This window comes from Amblyraja radiata, chromosome 5 (assembly GCF_010909765.2).
Source record: "Amblyraja radiata isolate CabotCenter1 chromosome 5, sAmbRad1.1.pri, whole genome shotgun sequence".
Taxonomy (NCBI): domain Eukaryota; kingdom Metazoa; phylum Chordata; class Chondrichthyes; order Rajiformes; family Rajidae; genus Amblyraja; species Amblyraja radiata.
In genome coordinates, this window is record NC_045960.1 from 75,088,829 (window position 1) to 75,110,673 (window position 21,845).

General features: G+C 42.9%; 1 protein-coding gene across 1 annotated transcript in view; it reads left to right on the forward strand.

The window, feature by feature from the left end:
- The window catches only part of mep1a (meprin A subunit alpha), a 47,559-nt gene extending 35,131 nt beyond the window's left edge, over nucleotides 1-12,428 (forward strand). Inside the window, 5 exon segments of the mRNA XM_033022070.1 lie at nucleotides 3,655-3,685; nucleotides 3,687-4,114; nucleotides 9,328-9,439; nucleotides 9,441-9,498; nucleotides 12,390-12,428. Coding sequence (XP_032877961.1) covers nucleotides 3,655-3,685; nucleotides 3,687-4,114; nucleotides 9,328-9,439; nucleotides 9,441-9,498; nucleotides 12,390-12,428 — 668 coding nt within the window.
- Nucleotides 12,429-21,845: the final 9,417 nt, after the last annotated feature.

Genomic DNA, 21,845 nt, shown 5'->3' on the forward strand with positions numbered 1-21,845 from the left:
AGAAAGCCTTTGATAAGGTCCCGCACGGTGAGACTGGTGACTAAAATTAGAGTACATGGTATTGGGGGTAGTGTGTTGACGTGGATAGAAAATTGGTTGGCAGACAGGAAGCAAAGAGTAGGAGTGAACGGGTCCTTTTCAGAATGGCAGGCAGTGGCGAGTGGAGTGCCGCAAGGCTCGGTGTTGGGGCCGCAACTGTTTACATATATATTAATGAATTTGGAAGAGGGAATTAGGAGCAACACTAGCAAGTTTGCGGATGACACAAAGCTGGAGGGCAGTGTGAACTGTGAAGAGGATGTTAGGAGGTTGCAGGGTGACCTGGACAGGTTGAGTGAGTGGGCAGATGCGTGGCAGATGCAGTATAATATAGATAAATGTGAGGTTATCCACTTTGGCGCAAAACAAGGGGGCAGATTATTATCTCATGGGGTTAGGTTAGGTAAGGGGGAGGTGCAGCGAGACCTGGGTGTCCTTGTACACCGTCACTGAAAGTTGGCGTGCAGGTACAGCAGGCAGTGAAGAAAGCTAATGGAATGTTGGCCTTCATAACAAGAGGATTTCAGTATAGGAGTAAAGAGGTTCTTCTGCAGTTGTATAGGGCTCTGGTGAGACCACATCTGGAGTATTGTGTACAGTTTTGGTCTCCTAATTTGAGGAAGGACATCCTTGTGATTGAGGCAGTGCAGCGTAGGTTCACGAGATTGATCCCTGGGATGGCGGGACTGTCATATGAGGAAAGATTGAAAAGACTAGGCTTGTATTCACTGGAGTTTAGAAGGATGAGGGGAGATCTTATAGAAACATATAAAATTATAAAAGGACTGGACAAGTTAGATGCAGGAAAATTGTTCCCAATGTTGGTGAGTCCAGAACCAGGGGCCACAGTCTTAGAATAAAGGGGAGGCCTTTAAGACTGAGGTGACAAAAACCTTTCACCTAGAGAGTTGTGAATTTGTGCAATTCCCTGCCACAGAGGGCAGTGGAGGCCAATCCTGGATGGATTTAGTGATGTTAGATAGAGTTCTGGAGGGCTAGTGAAATCAACAGAGTATTGGAGAAGGCAGGCCATGGGTTATTGATTGGGGACGATCAGCCATGATCACAATGATGGCGGTGCTGGCTCGAAGGGCCGAATGGCCTCCTCCTGCCCCTATTTTCTATGTTTCTATGTCTGATAGATTACATTTAGAAATTAAAACACAAAGTACATGCTATAACTCCAGGTTAAGCGCTCAACAAATAAAACCAAGCCCAAAATCAAAATATTATCTAACTAAATACACCAACTTACAATAAATGACTCAATATGCAAACAATCCCACAAAACAGCTACCTACATATTAATTAGCTCTTAAAAAAAACGAATCCTGTCGCTGCAAGTATATCATTGGGGTTATCAAGTGGCCACCTCCCTTCATTGGTGTTTCGTTGAGTTCGGCCCATGACACCTCAGGAAGGTTCAACAGTTGGTTCTGGAGTTCCAGAACCTCAACCCCTCCCCTCTGAACACACACAACCCCCCTCTCAACCCCCCAGCATCTTATATTTGCTTTACAGCCTGATGCAAACTCTGTCCACAAATTCCTAACTCTCCAAATAGCGACCTCCCTATGAAACCTCTACAACCCACCTCTATCGGACGTATTCTTGCTCTCCATCCTCGCTGCTCAACTTCTACTGCCAACTCTACATATCTAAGCCTTTTCCTTCCATACGCCTCTCTACTAAGTTCTCCCATAACACCGTCAGTTCTATAAAATACATAATCCGCTGACTAACAGGCCATAACACTATATCAGGCCTCAAACGAGTAGCAAGTATTTCCCGTGGAACAACAAGCTTTCCTCCCAATCTACCCACAACTTCCACCATTGGCTCCCCTTAACTGGCTTGACTCATACCAAGCTGCAAACTTCCCTCCTCCCCTCACGGACAGAATGAATCGCTACACTCCCAGTCCTGATGCCTACTGAATTCACCTGTACTCTCCTCCTCTCGATTGCTGCAGTTGTGCACTTCAATACCTGGTTATGCCGCCAAGTATACCGACCCTGAGAAAGACTAGTCCTACATCCTTATAAAGTATGCCCCTATATGGCCACCTCTGAACACAAGGGACACGCTGGGTTCCCACCTACCCATTGGTTGAGGTATTGAATAGTATTGCCCAGGACACCCCAGAATAATGGGTAACTGGGCACCTAGAATATTTTATTGAATAAGATGATGGAACCATATAACTGTCCATCCAGGCTTATAAGAGAGGAATTAAATTGTGTAATCTCTGGATATTCAAGAGGTCAACTCTCCACAGTTCTCCATGTTTTTCCTGCACTTCATTTCATTGTACAGGAATGAGATCCTGCCGACAACAGTGGCATCATTGGGAAGCTTAAAGATCCAGTTGGCATTGCACTTGGCCACATAATCATGGGTACATAGGGAGTAATGCAAGAGACTGAGCAATCAACCCTGAGGTGCACCAGTGTTGAGGGTCAGGTGAAGGAAATGTTATGACAATTCTAAGCAACTGAGGTGAGGTGTCAAGAAGTCCAGAAGCAGATAGTAGTTCAAGGCTTAGGCCCAGAAGTTCAGGGATGAACTTTTTGGTATTATGGTGATGAAGGCAAAGGTGTATTAAAAAATATGATCCTCAGATAGGTGTTCTTTTTCAAAAAGATAATCTAGGGCTGACTGTAATACATGGGAGATGTTGCTCCCTGCGGATCCATTTTTCCTAGACGTGAATTGCAGGAAACTAGACATATTTAGATTTTCCAGAAGACTGGTGCAAATGTGGACCATTGGATGTTGATGTTAGTGCTATTCGGTGGTACTCATTGAGACAGGCCATTTTATTATTCTTGGAACTGGAATGATGCACTTTACCTTAAAGCAAATGGGGACCATAAACAGTAGGCCATAGAAATATCGTTCCATAGACCATAGAAGTGAGATTGTAAATGTTGCCAATGACTTTGGCCAGTTGATAGGTGCAAACATTCAGAATCTGTCCAGGGACTTGAATCAGTCTTGCTGTTTCCTGAAATGGAGAATGGAAAGATGAGGAAAGAAAAGAAGAATCTGAATTAGGCTGTGTGAAAAATAGGCTGTGTGAAAATTGTAGCAAAACAGATGAAATTTTGCAGTTTAGGGTGTGAGCAGGAAATGACAACAATATTGATCAGTGCCTGTGGGAGAGGAGATTAGGGAGGGACTTAAATACAACTGGAAAAGAGAATATTCAGGAAAACTAGAACCCACATGGGTTTCCATAGAAACAGCTTTTATTTTGAGTGGCGAGAAAGGAAAGTTTTTAATGTAATACCTGAAGCAATCAAAGTAAGGATTAAAAGTTAAATTTCTCACACATATTTAAGTGTTTTCACTAAATAATTTCAATGAAAATAATACTCTGAGCACATGCTTTACTGCTGGTTGAAATAATATTTTCAGTCTTCTTGTTTAAGAATCCTGAAGCCATTCAATTACAGATTGATGCCTTATCTTTCATTTCATTTCTTCTCAACATACTATAGCTCTTGGACATTTTAACAACATAAAATTGGTGCCTTCAGCTCTATTACAGAGTTATGATAAATAGATCTAACTTTTGAAATGTGACAAATATGTCAATTTGTATTTCCATAGCGGATGGCACCCTTTCTTGGAACATTGCCACGTGACTTTCATGCAACGGCCAAGTTTCGTTATATTTTCCAAGGAATGATTGGTAATTTCAGTCAGTCTTCCGGTGGCATTTTCCTGGACGATGTCACTTTTACTGAGACCTCCTGTCCTTATGGCGTCTGGCATGTGAAGAACTTCACAAGCATGCTTCACCAGATGAGATATAACGAGACCGTATTCAGTCCCTGCTTCACCAGCCCAGAAGGATATGGATATGGCTTAAAATTATTTCCTCATTCTCGTTATGAAAATTACACAGGACTCTTTTTTCACCTGTGCAGTGGTGAAAATGATGGCATTCTTGAATGGCCAGCGGGAAATCGACAAGCCTTTATCGCCGTAATGGATCAACATCCTGACGTAAAGCTTAGAATGTCATCCACCAGAAGCTTTACCACAAATGGAAGTTTGGTTATATCAGGTGAGAGAAAGTGCTGGTACCTTGATCCAATAGTTTCTCCAAGTTCTCAGGTAATATGAAATGTATGCATTATGGATACCATATGAGAGAACACCAGATTAAGTTTGTCGTGTGTGTAGGGAGGAACTGCAGATGCTGACTAACCCGTTGAGTTACTCCAGCGTTTTGTGCCTGTCTTGGTGATCTCTCTCTGTGGATGATCCCTGTGGGTGGTGGGAATCCCTATCTAGCCCTGAGTTCTTCATGGAGAAATAAGGAACTACAGATTTGTAGGAAGGAAATGCAGATGCTAGTTTAAACAAAGATAGACACATAATGCTGGAATAACTCAGCGGGGCAGGCAACATCTCTAGAGAATAGGAATGGGGGATGTTTTGGGGCTGAAACCCGTCTTCAGACTGGATGAAGATTGTCCTTCATGAGAAAAAACAACACCAAGTGATATGAAATCAGAAAAGTAATCCTTTTTTGGCACAGACAAACCCGAACCTGAATTGTCATCATTCTCGGTTTCACTCCTCTCGGTTTCATTCCTCTCACTCCTTTCTGTGTTCATATTGTCTGTGGGACCTGTCACCAGCTCTCTTAACCCTCTTTTCATCAACCTATTCATCACACAGTCTTTACTTTTTATTTATTGTTTTGCAAATTATGCAAGGTTACCACTTATTTGTAATTATACCATGAGAAAAGGGTAGTTAAAAATACAACACCTTGTTGTGCGTCTGAAGTTACATAGAAAGCAGGGTAAGAATTGCCTTTACTTTTCCAGATGGGCTTTGGTGATCTTGTGGGTATTTAATGACAATCAGATAGTTTCACGATCCTCACTAATATTTGTGTACACCACTGTTTTCATCTTTAAATCTGGGAATTCTCAAAGTAACATTTTGACCTTCCTAACTATCAATCTATTCCTCTTTCACTCTTCCTTCTGTCTCTAAAGTCATTGCCAACATTTTAACATATTCCTTAATTATTGTATAATAGTCATTGTGCAGTATTCCAATTAGAGGTGGTCTGGAGATACAAAGGCCTCTTAAGTGGAGGTCCTAATGGAGCCTGGATGACTTGGGGACTGGGGGAATCCAATCAGGGAGTTGAGTGAGGGGATTGGGAGACATTGATTGAAAGATCATGTAGGTGGTGTTGTACATTCAGAAGACTGAGACAGATGATTAGGGGATGGTGATTCGAGAGACCCTGAGCATGAGAATGTCATGCAGAGGTTAAGGCATTTACTGAAGCACTGGATTAAAGTCATACAGCATGGAAACCGGCTTCAGCACAACTTGCCCATGCTGATCAACATGCTCCATCTACACTAGTCTCACATGCCCGGGTTGGCCCCTATCCCTCTAAACCTATACTTTCCATGTACCTGTCTAAATGTTTTTTTAAATGTTACGATAGTGCCTGCCTCAACTGCCTCATCTAGCAGCTTGTTCCATAGACCCACCACCCTTTGTGTAAGAAAGTTACCCCTCAGGTTTTATTAAATCTTTCCTTCCGCGCCTTAAACCTATGTCCTCTGGTTCTCGATTCCCCAATTCTAGGTAAAATACACTTGTGCATTTAGCCAATCTATACATCTCATGACTCTATTGCACCTCTCTAAGAAAACCCCTCATCTTCCTTCACTCCAAGGAATTAAGTCCTATCCTGCTCAACCTCTCCCTATAGCTCACGCGCTTGTGTCCTGGCACATCCTCATGAATCTTCTCTGCATCCGTTCCCGCTTGACGACATCTTTCCTTTACTTGGTGACACAAACTGAACACAATACTCTAATTGTGTCCACACCAATGTCCTTACTGTATATAATTGCAACATGACCTCCAACTTCTACATTCAATAACTCTGACGGATGAAGGTTAAACGTGCTGAAAACCATTTTGAAGACACCTATTCTACCAGTGATGCCACTATCTAGGGACCATGTACCTGCACTCCTAGTTCCCTCTGCTCTACAACACTCCCTAGAGCCCTACATTCACTATGTACGTTCTGCCTTGGTTAGACACTGGATTGTTGAAATCAAGGCCATACGGATTTTTGCCATTTGGGATACTTTGAGCAAATTTGGGCTCCATATCTGAGAAAGGATGTGCTGGCTTTGGAGAGGGTCCAGAGGACGTTTACACGAATGATTCCAGGAATTGAATTGAATTGAATTTCCTTTATTGTTGGAAATTTCGTACCGTGCAGTCATGAGTCAGAACAAGGGGTCCAGTTTAAGGATAAAGGGGAAACCTTTTAGGACTGAGATGAGAAAAACATTTTTCACACAGAGAGTGTGAATCTCTGGAATTCTCTGCCACAGAAGGTAGTTGAGGCCAGTTCATTGGCTATATTTAAAAGGGAGTTAGATGTGGCCCCTGTGGCTAAAGGGATCAGGGGGTATGGAGAGAAGGCAGGTACAGGATACTGAGTTGGATGATCAGCCATGATCATATTGAATGGCGGTGCAGGCTCGAAGGGCCGAATGGCCAACTCTGCACCTATTTTCTATGTTTCTATGTTTCTATGACAGCAAAAAGCGACAAAACAGGCAGTTAACACAATTTAACACAAACATCCATCACAGTAAATCTCCAGGCACTTCCTCACTGTGATGGAAGGCAAAAGTCTTATCTCTTCCTTACTTCGTCTCCCTCGGTCAGGCAGTCAAACTGTTGCATCGAGCTCTCAATGTTGAAGCCCCTGCCGGGCGATGTTAGATCCTGTGGCCGATTTTGAGCACCGCGAACGGGCCGATTCAAACTCCGCGATTCAGGGCGGGCGAAGCTGCTGTTGCGGGAGCTCCCGAAAATCGTTCACCACCAACGACCTGCGATCTCACCGAGGTTACCGGCGACAGGCTCGCGGGTGAAGTCTCCGAAGCTCCAAAGTTGGGTTGCAGCCACAGCACCACCACAGCTTCCGAAGTCAGCTATCCACAGGCTCCACCACCGGGCCTCAAGGGTCGATTCCAGTTGGGAGGCCGCCAGCTCCACGATGTTAGGCCTCAGCGCAGAACGGAGATACAGGAAAAGGCTCTCATCCCCATTGAGGAAAATATTTTTTTTAAGTTTCCCCCATCCTCCACATATACACAGCTAAAAATAGACTAAATCATACATCTACAAGATAAAAATAAAATAAAAGAAGATAGACAGACGGACAGCAGCTGCTTGGCAGCAACCGCCGGAACATCTTGTCCAGGAGTGGGTTAGCATATGATCACCGCTTGACAGCGCTGGACCACTACGCCTGGAGTTAGAAGGTTGAGGGTGGACCGCATTGAAACTTACAGAATAATGAAGGCATAGATAAAGTGGATGTGAAAGGATGTTTCCACTGGTGGGAGAATCTAGGACCAGAGGTCCCAGCCTGCGAATTAAAGGGCGCTCTTTTAGAACGAGGTGAGGAGGAACTTCTTTAGTCAGAGGGTAATTAATCTGTGGAACTCATTGCCACAGAGGGCTGTGGAAGCCATTCAGTGTATATTTTTAAGGGCACAGATAACAAATTCTTGAGTTAGAATGGGTGTCAAGGGATATGAGAAGGTAGGAAAATGGATTAAAGTGCCTGTCCCACTTCCACGACCTAATTCACGACTTCTGCCGAGTTTGCCCATTACTCATACTCGCAGCATGGTCATCACAAGGTCGTAGGAGGTTGTAGGTAGGTCGTAGCAGGTCATGATGCTAGTCATAGATACTCGTGGCATCAAGTAGGTTGGGGCGTTTTTTCAACATGATGAAAAATGTCCACAAGTAAAAGGGTTGCGAATTAGGTCGTGAAAGTGTGACAGACTCTTTAGGAGGCAAAGATCAGACATGATGGATTGACAGAGTAGACCCGATGGGCCGAATGGCCTAATGCTACTCCTATAACTTGTGAATTTGTGAATTTGAGGAGTTGCTCCTCATGGATCAGGAGGTGGGCCAACAGATGATTAAAGTGGGAGGGCCAGGGAATAGAACTGATGATGACAAGATATTTACATTTCAGTAAGTCTAGGACTTACAGATACATCCCAATCTGTCCATTCTCTCTGCTGCTGAACTCCATGGTGAATCGGTGGTAGGTTCAGTGTTTCTGGGATTCTCCAACAGTACATCTCTTGGACCCTACACTCGGTCTGACCCAACACAAGATTTAACAATATTTATTTCTAAAGAGATTTCAGGGCAAAGGGGTGGGAGGAAAGGAAAGTTAAATTCCTTTATTTTAAAATACTATCTATAAATTAGTTACATAATTTTAGATGCATTTAACTACATTTATATTTTAAATTCTGAAAATGTTTATATAATTGCAAATTAAAATATAATTTGTGCAATTGAAAGCACACTAATGGAGTCAGGGATGTGAAATACCATTGAGATTGGACCCGGATCAAGACCAAATAATATGGGTGTGATGGGGATAAATGTTCAATTGAATAGCGTGAGAATTTTGTTCAAATTATTATATAACTAAACGTTTCTCTATAAAATTGTGCTACTTAATTTAACTCACTGTTTCTCTTGGGTCGTTTATGGACTGAAGATTTTAATGCACTGCCTTCATTGCAGGAATGTACTTGAATTCAAAGATCAAAAGCAACCATTATTTACTCTCTTCACTGCCAAGATTTTCTTTCACTTGTATACTCTGATCTGAGTATACTGGGGGACGACACTGAACAGGTTAAAAAATCAAATAAATCTGTATTTTTTTATTCCAAACTTTTGTGTAGTTTAGTTTAGAGGTACAGCGCGGAAACAGGCCCTTTGGCCCACTGATTCCGCACCGACCAGCGATCCCCGCACATTACACTATCCTATGCACTAGGGACAATTTACACTTATACCGAGCCAATTACCTACAATACCTGTACTTCTTTGGAGTGTGGGAGGATACCGAAGATCTAGGAGAAAATCCACCGCTGTCACGGAGCGAACGAACAAACACCATACTGAACGTTCCGTAGTCGGGATCAAACCCAGGTCTCTGCCGCTGCAAGTGCTGTAAGGCAACAACTCTACCACTGCACCACCATGACGCCCTTAGTCAAGAGTATTTTAAAATCATATAAAACCCAGTTGAATTCTTCACTTGAAGATTGACGCAACCTTAAGTTGCTATATTTGCTTCAAATTTTTCATACACAGGATTCTACATTTGTATTTAAGATAGCATGGCACTGAATTATTATGTATGACACTGTGTGCATTTAATTACAGAAAAAAATGACACCTTCTATTGGGACAAACCTACATTGACTGGAGTGTATGATAGCACATGCGATTGCTACCGGAGTATGTCTTGGGGATGGTCAACTTCATATCACCAAACAGCTTCACCGTAGAAGTTTCTTAAAAAATGACGAACTCATTATATTTGTCGAGTTCATGGTAAGATTCTTCCCATATTTTCTCTTGAGTTTGGTTTAAATTAACCAGTGTTATCACTTTTAGGTAAATATGTACCTACAATCCTACCTACGATCCTAGATCCCCCTGCTCTAACGGTACCCCCCAATGGTCTTTCCATTCACTATCAAGGTCCTGCCTTGGTTGACTTCCCCAAATGTAACATCTCGTGCTTATCTGCTTCAGGTAAAACAAAATTAAAACAGCAGACATTGGAAATCTGAAAGTCAGGGAAAACCACTTTCTCGGTCAATCTCAGTTCTGACAAATAGTCTCAGAACCTATTTAGGCTACATACAGTATATGAAATTTCTCCAGATATCAGGAGTACCAAAATCACTGAATCACTCCTTTCGTGTTAGCATCACGCATGATCTACTTAGCCGAGACCCACATTGCAGAATTACTCAATGTCTATGAATCCTGTATAATACATCTTCCAAAACCATCTTTACGATATAATGGCAAACTCTAATACTCACAAACGAACAAGGACAAGTGAGTGTTATTTGTTCACCAGATGAGAAGCATCATAAAACATTGAAGTTGGATTGCCAAGAATTCAAATGGAAAATGATGAAGTAAGCCTCAATTTAAGTAGCCATTACCTGCTAATCCAGGCAGCATTCTGGTAAACCGCTCCTGCACCTGTTCGAAAGACTTCACATTTCTGGTAAAGGGGTGACCAGCACTGCACACAATGCTCTAAATCAAAGTCCTATAAAACTGCATTGTGATTTCCGGACACTTAAACTCAATGCCCCAACCAATGAATATATGTTTTTTTTTACATAGAAACAGAAACATAGAAAATAGGTGCAGGAGTAGGCCATTCGGCCCTTCGACCCATGGCTGATCATCTAAACTGAGTACCTCATTCCTGCTTTTTCTCCATATCCTTAAGAGCTAAATCTAACTCTCTCTTGAAAACATCCAGTGAATTGGCCTCCACAGCCTCTGAGGCAGAGAATTCCACAGATTCACAACTCTCTGGGTGAAGAAGCTTTTCCTCATCTCAGTCCTAAATAACCTACCCCTTATTCTTAAACTGTGACCCCTGATTCTGGACTCCCCCAACATTGGGAACATTTTTCCTGCATCTAGCTTGTCCAGTCCTTTTATAATTTTATACTTTTCTCTAAGATCCCTTCTCATCCTTCTAAATTCCAGTGAATACAAGCACAGTCGACCCATTCTTTCATCATATATCAGTCCAGCCATCCCTGGAATTAATCTGGTGAACCTACGCTGTGCTCCCTCAATAACAAGGATGTTGTTCCTCAAATTAGGAGACCAAAACTACACACAATATTCAAGGTGCGGTCTCACAAGGGCCCTGTACAACTACAGTTGCTCCTTGCTTCTAAACGCAAATCCTCTCACAATGAAGGCCAACATGCCATTAGCTTTCTTCACTGCCTGCTGTACCTGCATGCTTACTTTCAGTGACTGATGAACAAGCACATGCAGGTCTCGTTGCACCTCCCCTTTTCCTAATCTGACACCTTTCAGATAATAATCTGCCTTCCTGTTCTTGCCCGCTCACCCAACCTATCTAAATCATCCTGCAGCCTCATTGCATCCTCTTGGCAGCTCACACTGCCACCCAGTTTTATGTCATCCGCAAACTTGGAGATGTCATATTTACCTTCTTTGCTGCTCTATCAACCCGTGTTGCTACTTTCAGGGAGCTATGGACTTGGACCACAAGGTCGCTCTATATATCATTCCTGGGTCAGTAGCTTTCAAACATTAACAGGAATATTGTAGTTCTTTAAGAAAACTTTGTTTCAATGAATTACAATGAAAATAACAAAAAAATTGCAGATCATGAAAATCTAAAATAAGGACCAGGCGACTCAAGTGCTCAGGCAGCATCTTTGGAGAGATATTCACAATGACCACTTCTGATCGAAGACTCTTTGTCATTATTGCAATGTTAGTTATCCTGGACTCAGATCACTGAACAGAAGACATTCCTGCTGCAGTTAATGGGATCCACTAGAGGTCCTCGGCAGTCAGTCTAGGAGCAAACTCATATCCTCAGGAGTCCATTATGCAGTCATGGTAAAGCGAACAGCGATCTTCAAAAGGCTAAAAGAGTGCAGGTGGTATTGCATGTGTTGCTTTACGGTGCTACTGATGAGTTGTCAGCTGCACATCTCAGTGCTGGCAGCAGTGAGAAGTTTGACCTGTGTTATGCACGGTTCCTGAGGCAATATAGCATTGCAAGCAAGAGCAAAACAACATTGCTTTTCAAACAGTGCAACAAAATTCTGTGTTTTTTTGCAATCTTTTAAAAAGAATATTAGGAAGCAATTCAGCAATGTTTAAATTCCTCCAAAATACACAGTTAATGGTCTATGTCATTGCAACATGGGAAACAAATGTTATTGCTTGTCTAAAACATATTATGTAAAAATACATTAGTACTTATTAATGGCATTATTAGGATAAAGAGCACAATTACTAAAATGTTGAGTGAACAGTAAAACCAAAACAGAAGCATACAAGTATACGGTATTGAATAAAGTATATGAAGAGAGTTTTATTAGTGGAAGCATTTTATAAAGATATAAACTGCAAAGGGAAATAATGACAGTTGTCAAGAGGTTCTTACTGTGGTTGGTTTAATACTGAAACAAATTATTACTAAGCAACGTGACTATCAGTAAAATAAAGATGGATTTAAGAGAGTTAGATCGAGCTCTCGGGGCTAGTGGAGTCAAGGGATATGGGGAGAAGGCAGGCACGGGTTATTGATTGGGGATGATCAGCGATGATCTCAATGTATGGCGGTGCTGGCTCGAAGGGCCGAATGGCCTCCTCCTGCACCTATTTTCTATGTTTCTATGTTTCTAATTCCCATTTAGGCACCAATGACTGCTACGCCTGGAAATCCAGCTGCATAGCGTTGATTTTATTTTAGCATTAAGCAAATTAAATCTATTTTATTTTTCAAAATGAGATATGGTAACAACAATTTGCAGATCATTTTGTACTAAACAGAGTGTGACTGGGTCCAAGGTACACAAAAATGCTGGAGAAGCTCAGCGGGTGCAGCAGCATCTATGGAGCGAAGGAAATAGGCAACGTTTCAGGCCAAAACCCTTCTTCAGACTGGGTCCACTTTTGTTTGTCAAACTTGCAACCATGATGAATCCAGGCCATAAGGGATGACATCAGCTGCAATGATTGCTAGATACTCTATAAACCATGGAATGGAGGAGCATATATGCTCTCAAGCATATGTTGAATATATCCTAGGATGTAGAGGGGGCACAGTTAATGATCCTTATTACACAACAGATGGCCTTGGTTGGATAGTATGCATAATGGTTAATGGTAAAAACCATTTCAATGTGATGAGCACGTATTGTACATGCAGTTGTCTTTCCAGAGACTTGTCTAATTTGTTGCTTGAAGAAGAAACTGGAGGACGGCAATACCTAATGGAGAAAATGCCATGGAGATTATCTCATGAGAGCAGTAAAGAAATCAGGAAAGGGAAACAATTATCGACATCCACAATTCCGCTACAAAAGTTAATGAATATTTTTTCCCCCAAAGATCTGACTCCGCTGATTAATACAGAAGTGCCAGTTCATCCTCCAAAGTCCCCTGGAAGGCAGCGGCGGGCAGTACAACAGAGTCGACAGCAACAAAGACCCCACAGGGCGCAGTGCGGTCCTGGCTTTTGTCTGAATGGCGGGTTGTGTGTTATTGTGAACGGAAAAGCAAGTTGTAGGTATGTGAAACTTCCATAACTTATATGTGGATATTTAGGAGCAGCAAGGTAGTTAATACTTTAGTGGATTGTTTTATAATATTTAAAGAAGCATTTCCAATTGCCTTTGCACCATCACCCTACTCTTTCTCTGTTACATCAACCACTCCATCGCGGCTGTCGCTTGTACCATTTGATTTCAACAACTTTACCACCAACTTCCACCCTGTGCTCAAATTCTCATGGACTATTTCTGCCACCTCTCTCCCCTTTCACAATCTCTCTGCCTCCATCACAAGGGACAGACCATCGACTGACATCTACTACAAACCCACTGACTCCCATAGTTATCCTGAATATACCTGCTCCCATCCCTGCCTCTTGCAAGCACATCACCCCCTGCCCTAAATTTCTCTGTCTCTGCCCAATGTGCTCCCAAGATTAGACTTTCTACTCTAGAACATCTGAGATGTCTTCTTCCTTTAATAAACATGGTTTTCCCCCCCTGCTGCAGTGGATTGATCCCTCACCTATATCTCCTGTGTGTCCCACAGCTCTGTTCTCGCACCCCCTCTACCCAGATAGAGCAAGAATAGAGTTATCCTGGTCATTACGTTTCACCTCTGTAACATCCAACAAATCATTCTCTGACATTTCCATTGCCTTCAACCTCATCCCACCATCAGTCACATCTTCCCTGCCCCACCCCAATATAGAAACATAGAAAATAGGTGCAGGAGGAAGACATTCGGCCCTTCGAGCCAGCACCGCCATTCATTGTGATCATGGCTGATCGTCCCCTATCAATAACCCGTGCCTGCCTTCTCCCCATATCCCTTGACTCCACTAGCCCCTCGAGCTCTATCTAACTCTCTCTTAAATCCATCCAGTGATTTGGCCTCCACTGCCCTCTGTGGCAGGGAATTCCATAAATTCACAACTCTCTGGGTGAAAATGTTTTTTCTCACCTCAGTCTTAAATGACCTCCCCTTTATTTTTCCCATTTCCCTCCTCCCCTTCCACTTATATCCCATCTGCCAATCAACTCAATATATGGAAACAGGCCTTTTGGCTCACTGAGTCTGCACTGACCATCGATCGCTGTTCACACTAGTTCTATGTTGTCCCATTTGCTCATCCACTGTGTAATACTTTGCAATGTTGTTCCATTTTAGGTGTGCCTCGACTCAAATACACCAGCACTTCGGTGATCGCTGTGAGAGAATGCAGGTTCATGGTACTCTCTTAGGGATGATGATTGGTGCAACTGCAGGTGTATTATTCCTGACCATTGCTATTATTAACATGATTGCAAGAAGACAAAATTAAATCTCAACAAAGTATTACTAGCTCATCATGAAGATCATAAATTGATTTTTTTTTTCCAATTTTCAAATCTTTTAATCAAGAAATTGCTAGTGACACATAATGGTTGTGTTCCACAGTAACTCCATGAGGTTTGGGTTGCATTTGTATCTAATCACATTAATCATTATGAGCTTTCTAATTGTAGTGTTTTTAATATTGATTGTAAAAGGTGATTGCTTCAACTTGTTAACCACTCTCTGGTTTGAGAAATTGTTTGCAGAGCCTGTGTAATAAATCATTATGCCTGAAGGCTGTGTAAATTCATTCATCACCTCGTCTCAGAGTTAAACAGAGAACCCCTACAATATATACACAAGTGGGAGACTCATGGGCCTGTCCCACTTAGATGACTTTTTAGGCGACTGCATGTTGAAATGCTCAGACTCACACATAGAGTTTAGAACTCATAGTTTTTTATTTGTAATTCCACGGAGGAAACACCTTGTGCTTTCGTCTCTATGCCATATATCTAATCTAAGAGAGAGAGAGAGAGAGACACACACAGGCTTATGGGCGGGTAGGGATGACGATCCGGACTGGACTACATAAGGAATGTGCAGCATGCATAATCTGTGTGGTGATATATATATAGTAGAGGCACACTCATCTACACTGCAGGAGACTATGCAGTCGCCACATGGTCACCACATGTTATCGGGTGGTGCCGGGGAGTCATGGTCGTGGGTACTTCCCACGTTCTGGGAACCAGTCACAGCCTCATTATGGTCGCCGCAAATTTTTCAACGTTGAAAAATTAGAGGCGACCAGAATGAAGCCGCCATGGGAGTAGCGAGAATTCTCGTGCCACAGGTGGGTCACCAGGAGGTCCTACTGGGTTGCCAGGAGGTTGAAGGTTCTCGTAGGTTCTCGTAGGTTGTAGCTGGAGCTGACCGGTGAATTTCATTGGCTCATTGGGGGAAAAAAACGTAAGCTGTAGTTACCGAGCAGTAATGTTAAATGTCCACCGAGCTTCACAGTTGTGTATCTCTGGCTTCTTAAAAGTTGTCTCCACTCCTTCTCCTTCCTTCTCTCCCCTTTCTCCCCCCCTTCCCCCCCTTTTAAAGGACTTACCGTACACTGTGCTTTAGCCGTCTTAATTACAGCGCCAACCTTCCTGTTCATCGTGGTGTGTGGCTGTATCACCTTGGCTTTGCACTGTGTTAATTTCACTCAGACAGCATTCCCCCCACCTGCCCTATCCCCCGCCTGCATAACGGGCTAGTGAATGAAGCAATGTGTGTGTGTGTTCCACTTTAACAGTCGCCGTTCCAGTTACCAATTTTTCAGTCGACTGCCGGCAGTCGCCTGACAAATCGCCTAAGTGGGACAGGCTCATAAGGGAGTCTTGGACCATAAAAAGAGAATCTAGATGAGCTGAGGAACTGAGCAAGAAAACAGTTTAGAGGCCACCTCATAGGAAGACCAATTAAAAAGACGGTAGCTGTAAAAGGGAACTTGTGTAAAAAGGCAAATCTACTGCATGATGGTTACATTGGAAAAATCAATATGCACGATCCACGAAACATTCAATATTTGTTGGAAATCTTATGAAAGTGTTCTAATGTGCTCGCAATAAGAATGGGATATCATTCCCATTGGCTTCTTGGAAACCCTGAGCCACTACTACTCAAATCAGCGAAGGAGTGTTCAGGATGACATTGAGTACCTCAAGTTCATTTATTGGAAGCACAGTATAGCTCAGTGTAATCTGTAGGTGGAACATACATCTTCTCCAGCTACCCCCGTGCCTATGTGCTGACATCTCTTGCCCCACCTTTAACACAGCAAATGTGTCCATATACATAGATACATAGAAAATAGCAGGAGTAGGCCATTCGGCCCTTCGAGCTTGCACCGCAATTCAATATGATCATGGCTGATCATCCAACTCAGTATCCTGTACCTGCCTTCTCTCCATACCCCCTGATCCCTTTAGCCACAAGGGCCACGTCTAACTCCCTCTTAAATATAGCCAATGAACTGTTGGTCTCATCAGCCATCTCAGAACCTATTCAACTGGAATTGAACCCAGTCATCCTTGATCCTGATGGGCTGCCTGAGTAAAAGATGGTAGGACAGAAAGAAGCCTCAAAGGAAATGGCACAGAAAGCCCAGAAGATGTCCCAGTGAGTGTTTGTGGAAGATCAAAAGATCATAAATGGCAGGATTAGGTAGCAATGTTACAAAATTTTGAGATTTAAAAAATCAAGTCTTTAATTTATCCCATCAGATAAAGCATAAAAAGAAGTTTAATTTGACACCTATTTCACTTTCATATCTTTAGTATTAAAAATGTTATGGCCATTTCATACTCGGAAATTGGCATTGTTCCCTATTGCTTTTTCATTGACTTAACACAAATGCTGTGATCGAGCATGTTTAAAAGCCCATAACTTTCTTAAAATTTAAGAGAGCTGAAATAAAATTTCAGTTATTATAGATTGAAGCATTCTGAAACAAATATGAAACAATCTTACTTAGATGACTTGAAATTAAAGCATATAATTAGTTAGTTACCTAATTGTAGATAATTACAAAATTCAATTACTAGATCTAAACATCTATCCATTTCTTAAGAATAGATTAACATTTTTAAATAGACTAAGTGTCCAAATAACATTCACACAAGAATTCAGAATATAACATACTTTTTAAATCTCATTGTCATGGGTTTATAGGCCAAATGGAAGGAATGTTTAATACCTGTAAATTAATGGCCATTTAAATCAACTTGCCTGTGGGTTTTTCTGGAACGGGACCATTTGGAACGCTGAGGTTGCGGTGATTTTAGTCCCCATATCGGCAGCAAATACACTGCCGGTTCTTCGGGGAAAAAAATCACAGTTTTGCAACTTAAAATGTGAATTAAATGCATCTTAAGAAACACTTTTGTACATAAAAATAAACTACTTTCGGAAGTGGCGGCGCTGGGAACAGCTGCGGCTCGCCTGCAGTCCGTTTGTCTTTACTTTTTTGTGTTGTTTCTTTTTGTTTTGTCTAGTTGCGTTTTTGGTTTTTAGGTTGTGTTTATGTGGGGGGGGGGGGGTGGGGGGTTTAAAAGGGGTTTGCTGTCTCTCCCTTGGGGGGAATACGACTTTTTCGTCGTATCCCCCCTCTCTGCCTCCGTCTGCGCTGAGGCCTAATGGCGGAGCTGGCGACCTCAGGACTCTGGAGGCAGCCTGTCAGGACTCGCCCTGGGCTCGCTCCCGTGAGGGCGGCCCAGCTCGGGGCTGGAACTGCGCTCCCGTGAGGACGGCCTGGCGAGGGGCCGAGACTCTCCCGTGAGGGGCTGTGGCACTCCCGTCGGAGTGGCCCAGCTCGAGGGAGGAACGGCACTCCCGTCGGAGTGGCCCAGCCCGAGGGAGGAACGGCACTCCCGTCGGAGTGGCCAAGCCCGAGGAAGGAACGGCACTCCCGTCGGAGTGGCCCAGCCCGAGGGAGGAACAGCACTCCCGTCGGAGTGGCCCAGCCCGAGGGAGGAACGGCACTATCGTGAGGGCGATCCGGCTCGGGGCTGGAACGGTGCTCCGGTGGCTGGGACGACGTTCTGGCGTCGGTGACCTGGGTCCGGGGTTGAACCGCGGGCCAGCGGCTGCGTCCGTTGGACTGGAGGGCGGCAGCTTCGACCACCCCGGGCCGCGGTGTTTGAACCGGCCCGTTGCGGGGTTCGGTGAGCCGCGGGACTGTTTGTACCATCGCCCGGTGGGGAATCGCCTCAGCGCAGAGGGAGAAGAGGAGGGAAGAGACTGCAGCCCTAAGATTTTTGCCTCCACCACAGTGAGGTGCTTGGAGGACTCACTGTGGTGGTGTTAATTTGTGTTTATTGTTGTTATTATTGTATGATGTATGTATGACTGCAGGCACGAAATTTCGTTCAGACCGTAAGGTCTGAATGACAATAAAGGCATTCAATTCAATTCAATTCAAATTATTTTACCTGTCCCCTACATAAAATCTGGCCCCGTTGTCGGCATTGACGGCATTGACGGCTGATTTTAAAATGACTCCAGCGATTAACTTGTCGGGCAAATTTTTTTTAAAAACACACAGAACGGCCGTCGGAACGATTATTTAGCAACATCTTGCACTCCAACAAATATAATCCAGGACCAGGTCGGAAAAAAAACGCGTTTTAACCCCGTTCCCCCCCCCCCCCAAACGCGCCAAAATCACGCACACGGCCAGTGACAGAATTGCAGCGCCGCTGAAGGTAAGTATTGTAACATACCTAGATTAGGCCATTCGGACCATCAAGTCTACTTCCCCATTCAATCATGGCTGATCTCTCCGTCTTAACCACATTCTCCTGCCTTCTCCTCATAACCTCTGAAACTCATACTAATCAAGGATCTATCTATCTCTGCCTTAAATATCTCCACTGACTTGGCCTCCACAGCCAACTGTGGCAAAGAATTCTACAGATTCATCACCCTCTGACTAAAGAAGGGTGTAGGAAGGAACTGCAGATGCTGGTTTACACCAAAGATAGATACAAAATGCTGGAGTAACTCAGCGGGTCAGGCAGCATCTCTGGAGAAAAGTAATAGATGACAATTTAGATTGAGACCCTTCTTCAGAGCCTGATGAAGGGTATCAACCCAAAACATCATCTCTTCCTTTTCTCCAGTGATGCTGCCTGACATGCTGAGTTACTCCAGCATTTGTGTCTAATCCAGTGAGTGTTGACTGCTGAGAGATATACAAGTGACATTTTGGATACCCCAGCACTATTGCGGACATGTGAGAGATTGGAAAAACACATGACTGCGTTCAATCTGTAATGGTACTGTGCACGTATATGTAAAGAATGTCCTTTCTATTTTTCTAAAAAGAGGGAGCATTGCACTCTATGAAGATTGTTCGTATAAGGTAAGTTTAAGTACAGACAACTCTTGCGTCTGGGAGGGGATGTGTTCCTAGAAAACCATCTATCTCGTTGGGATGTCTGTTCACGTGTCCTCAGACTGAGGTAGCGGCAGCAAAGGATGGACTTGGTTGTGACTGCTAACCCATTCAACACGGCGACATCATATCCAAGTCTTATTGCAGACAATACCGTGCGATCGAAAATAAAAATGGACAAATCTGTTGGTTATTTTGCATTCACTGTTTATTTATTTGTTATTCATAAGAGTGAGTTTTATTCTGTATCTCAAGGTTTTGGGTAGTGATTTGTGAATTGCCATGGGGCGAATTTCGATGACCCAAATGGCTGTGGGTGTTGCTTGTATAATGTCATATGGTTGACTACCTCTGGATCTTGGCATTGTTTTAGACTATGGTGTTTTTAATATTGTAGCCTTAGTTCTACCACTATAATTCCCTTGCTAGAGTTTTTCAGTTTTAATCATCCAATTTATCACAATGCAGTTTTCATCCAATTTGTATGCTGCAGATTTCCAGTTAACCATTTTTCATCCACAGGTTCTCAATCCTCCACTTTGTGTTCAAATGCTCATAATGATCCATTATTTGTGGATGATCAGCCATGAACACATTGAATGGCGGTGCTGGTTCGAAGGGCCGAATGGCCTGCTCCTGCACCTATTGTCTATTATTTTATTTCACTGAAGATCATAAGAGATCCAGTGCAATCTCTAATGAATGGCCTCCTCAGTTATAGTTGTGCACTTTGCAAGATTGATAGGCTTTCCAGTCTAAGTTAGCGGATTACACGAAGCTGGGGGGCAGTGTTAGCTGTGAGGAGGCTGCAAGGTGACTTGGATAGGCTGGGTGAGTGGGCAAATGCATGGCAGATGCAGTATAATGTGGATAAATGTGAGGTTATCCACTTTGGTGTCAAAAACAGGAAAGTAGACTATTATTTGAATGGTGGCCGATTAGGAAAAGGGGAGATGCAACGAGACCTGAGTGTCATGGTACACCAGTCATTGAAAGTAGGCATGCAGGTGCAGCAGGCAGTGAAGAAAGCGAATAGTATGTTAGCATTCATAGCAAAAGGATTTGAGTATAGGAGCAGGGAGGTTCTACTGCAGTTGTACAGGGTCTTGGTGAGACCACACCTGGAGTATTGCGTACAGTTTTGGTCTCCTAATCTGAGGAAAGGCATTCTTGCTATAGAGGGAGTACAGAGAAGGTTCACCAGACTGATTCCTGGGATGTCAGGACTTTCATATGAAGAAAGACTGGATAGACTCAGCTTGTACTCGCTAGAATTTAGAAGATTGAGGGGGAATCTTATAGAAACTTACAAAATTCTTAAGGGGTTGGACAGGCTAGATGCAGAAAGATTGTTCCCGATATTGGGGAAGTCCAGAACAAGGAGTCACAGGTTAAGGATAAGGGGGAAATCTTTTAAGACCGAGATGAGGAAAAAAAAATTCACACAGAGAGTGGTGAATCTCTGGAATTCTCTGCCACAGAAGGTAGTTGAGGCCAGTTAATTGGCTATATTTAAGAGGGAGTTAGATGTGGGCCTTGTGGCTAAATGGATCAGGGGGTATGGAGAGAAGGCAGGTATAGGATACTGAGTTGGATGATCAGCCATGATCATATTGAATGGCGGTGCAGGCTCGAAGGGCCGAATGGTCTACTCCTGCACCTATTTTCTATGTTTCTATGTAATACTGACAATATGCCTGTTGGCTAATGAAGGAAGGTTGCAGAAACTGGCTGTGTATCTGTTGGCATTTTGAAGAATGAGAGCAGAGATACAAAGCCATGTACTGGTTTGTTAATTGTGCACAGTGTGAATGGCAACATTAAGTTGCAAACACAGGATGCTTATTTGAATAAACAAAACTGTGGCAAATAGATTTGATTATATGAAAATGTAAGGTCATCCATTCGACAGAGGTGAATGGAACTAATGGGTCAGATTCCAACAGCATACAGCACGTATAGCATGAGCAGCCAAAGACTAATTCCTCCCCATAAATATGGCTATTATTTTATTTACTTGGGAGGTTAGATGATAGGCTGTTTCCTATAAAGGTACAACTATTACATGGCCAAAAATAAGTAAGGTTTCATGAAGAAACAATAACTGACCTTGGAAGTATGACAAACACTATAATTTTCCTTGAAATCATTTTATTGAAATGGAACTTTCTCTCAAATACAAATAATACAAATAAAGTTGATACATAATAGGTTATTACTCCACTTAGTTACTCAGTTTTCTTATCATCTTTCCTACGAATGAAGCTTTAGTTGTTTACATTGAACACACAGAAATGCAAATTCCTCTGCACATTAATAATAACATCCCACA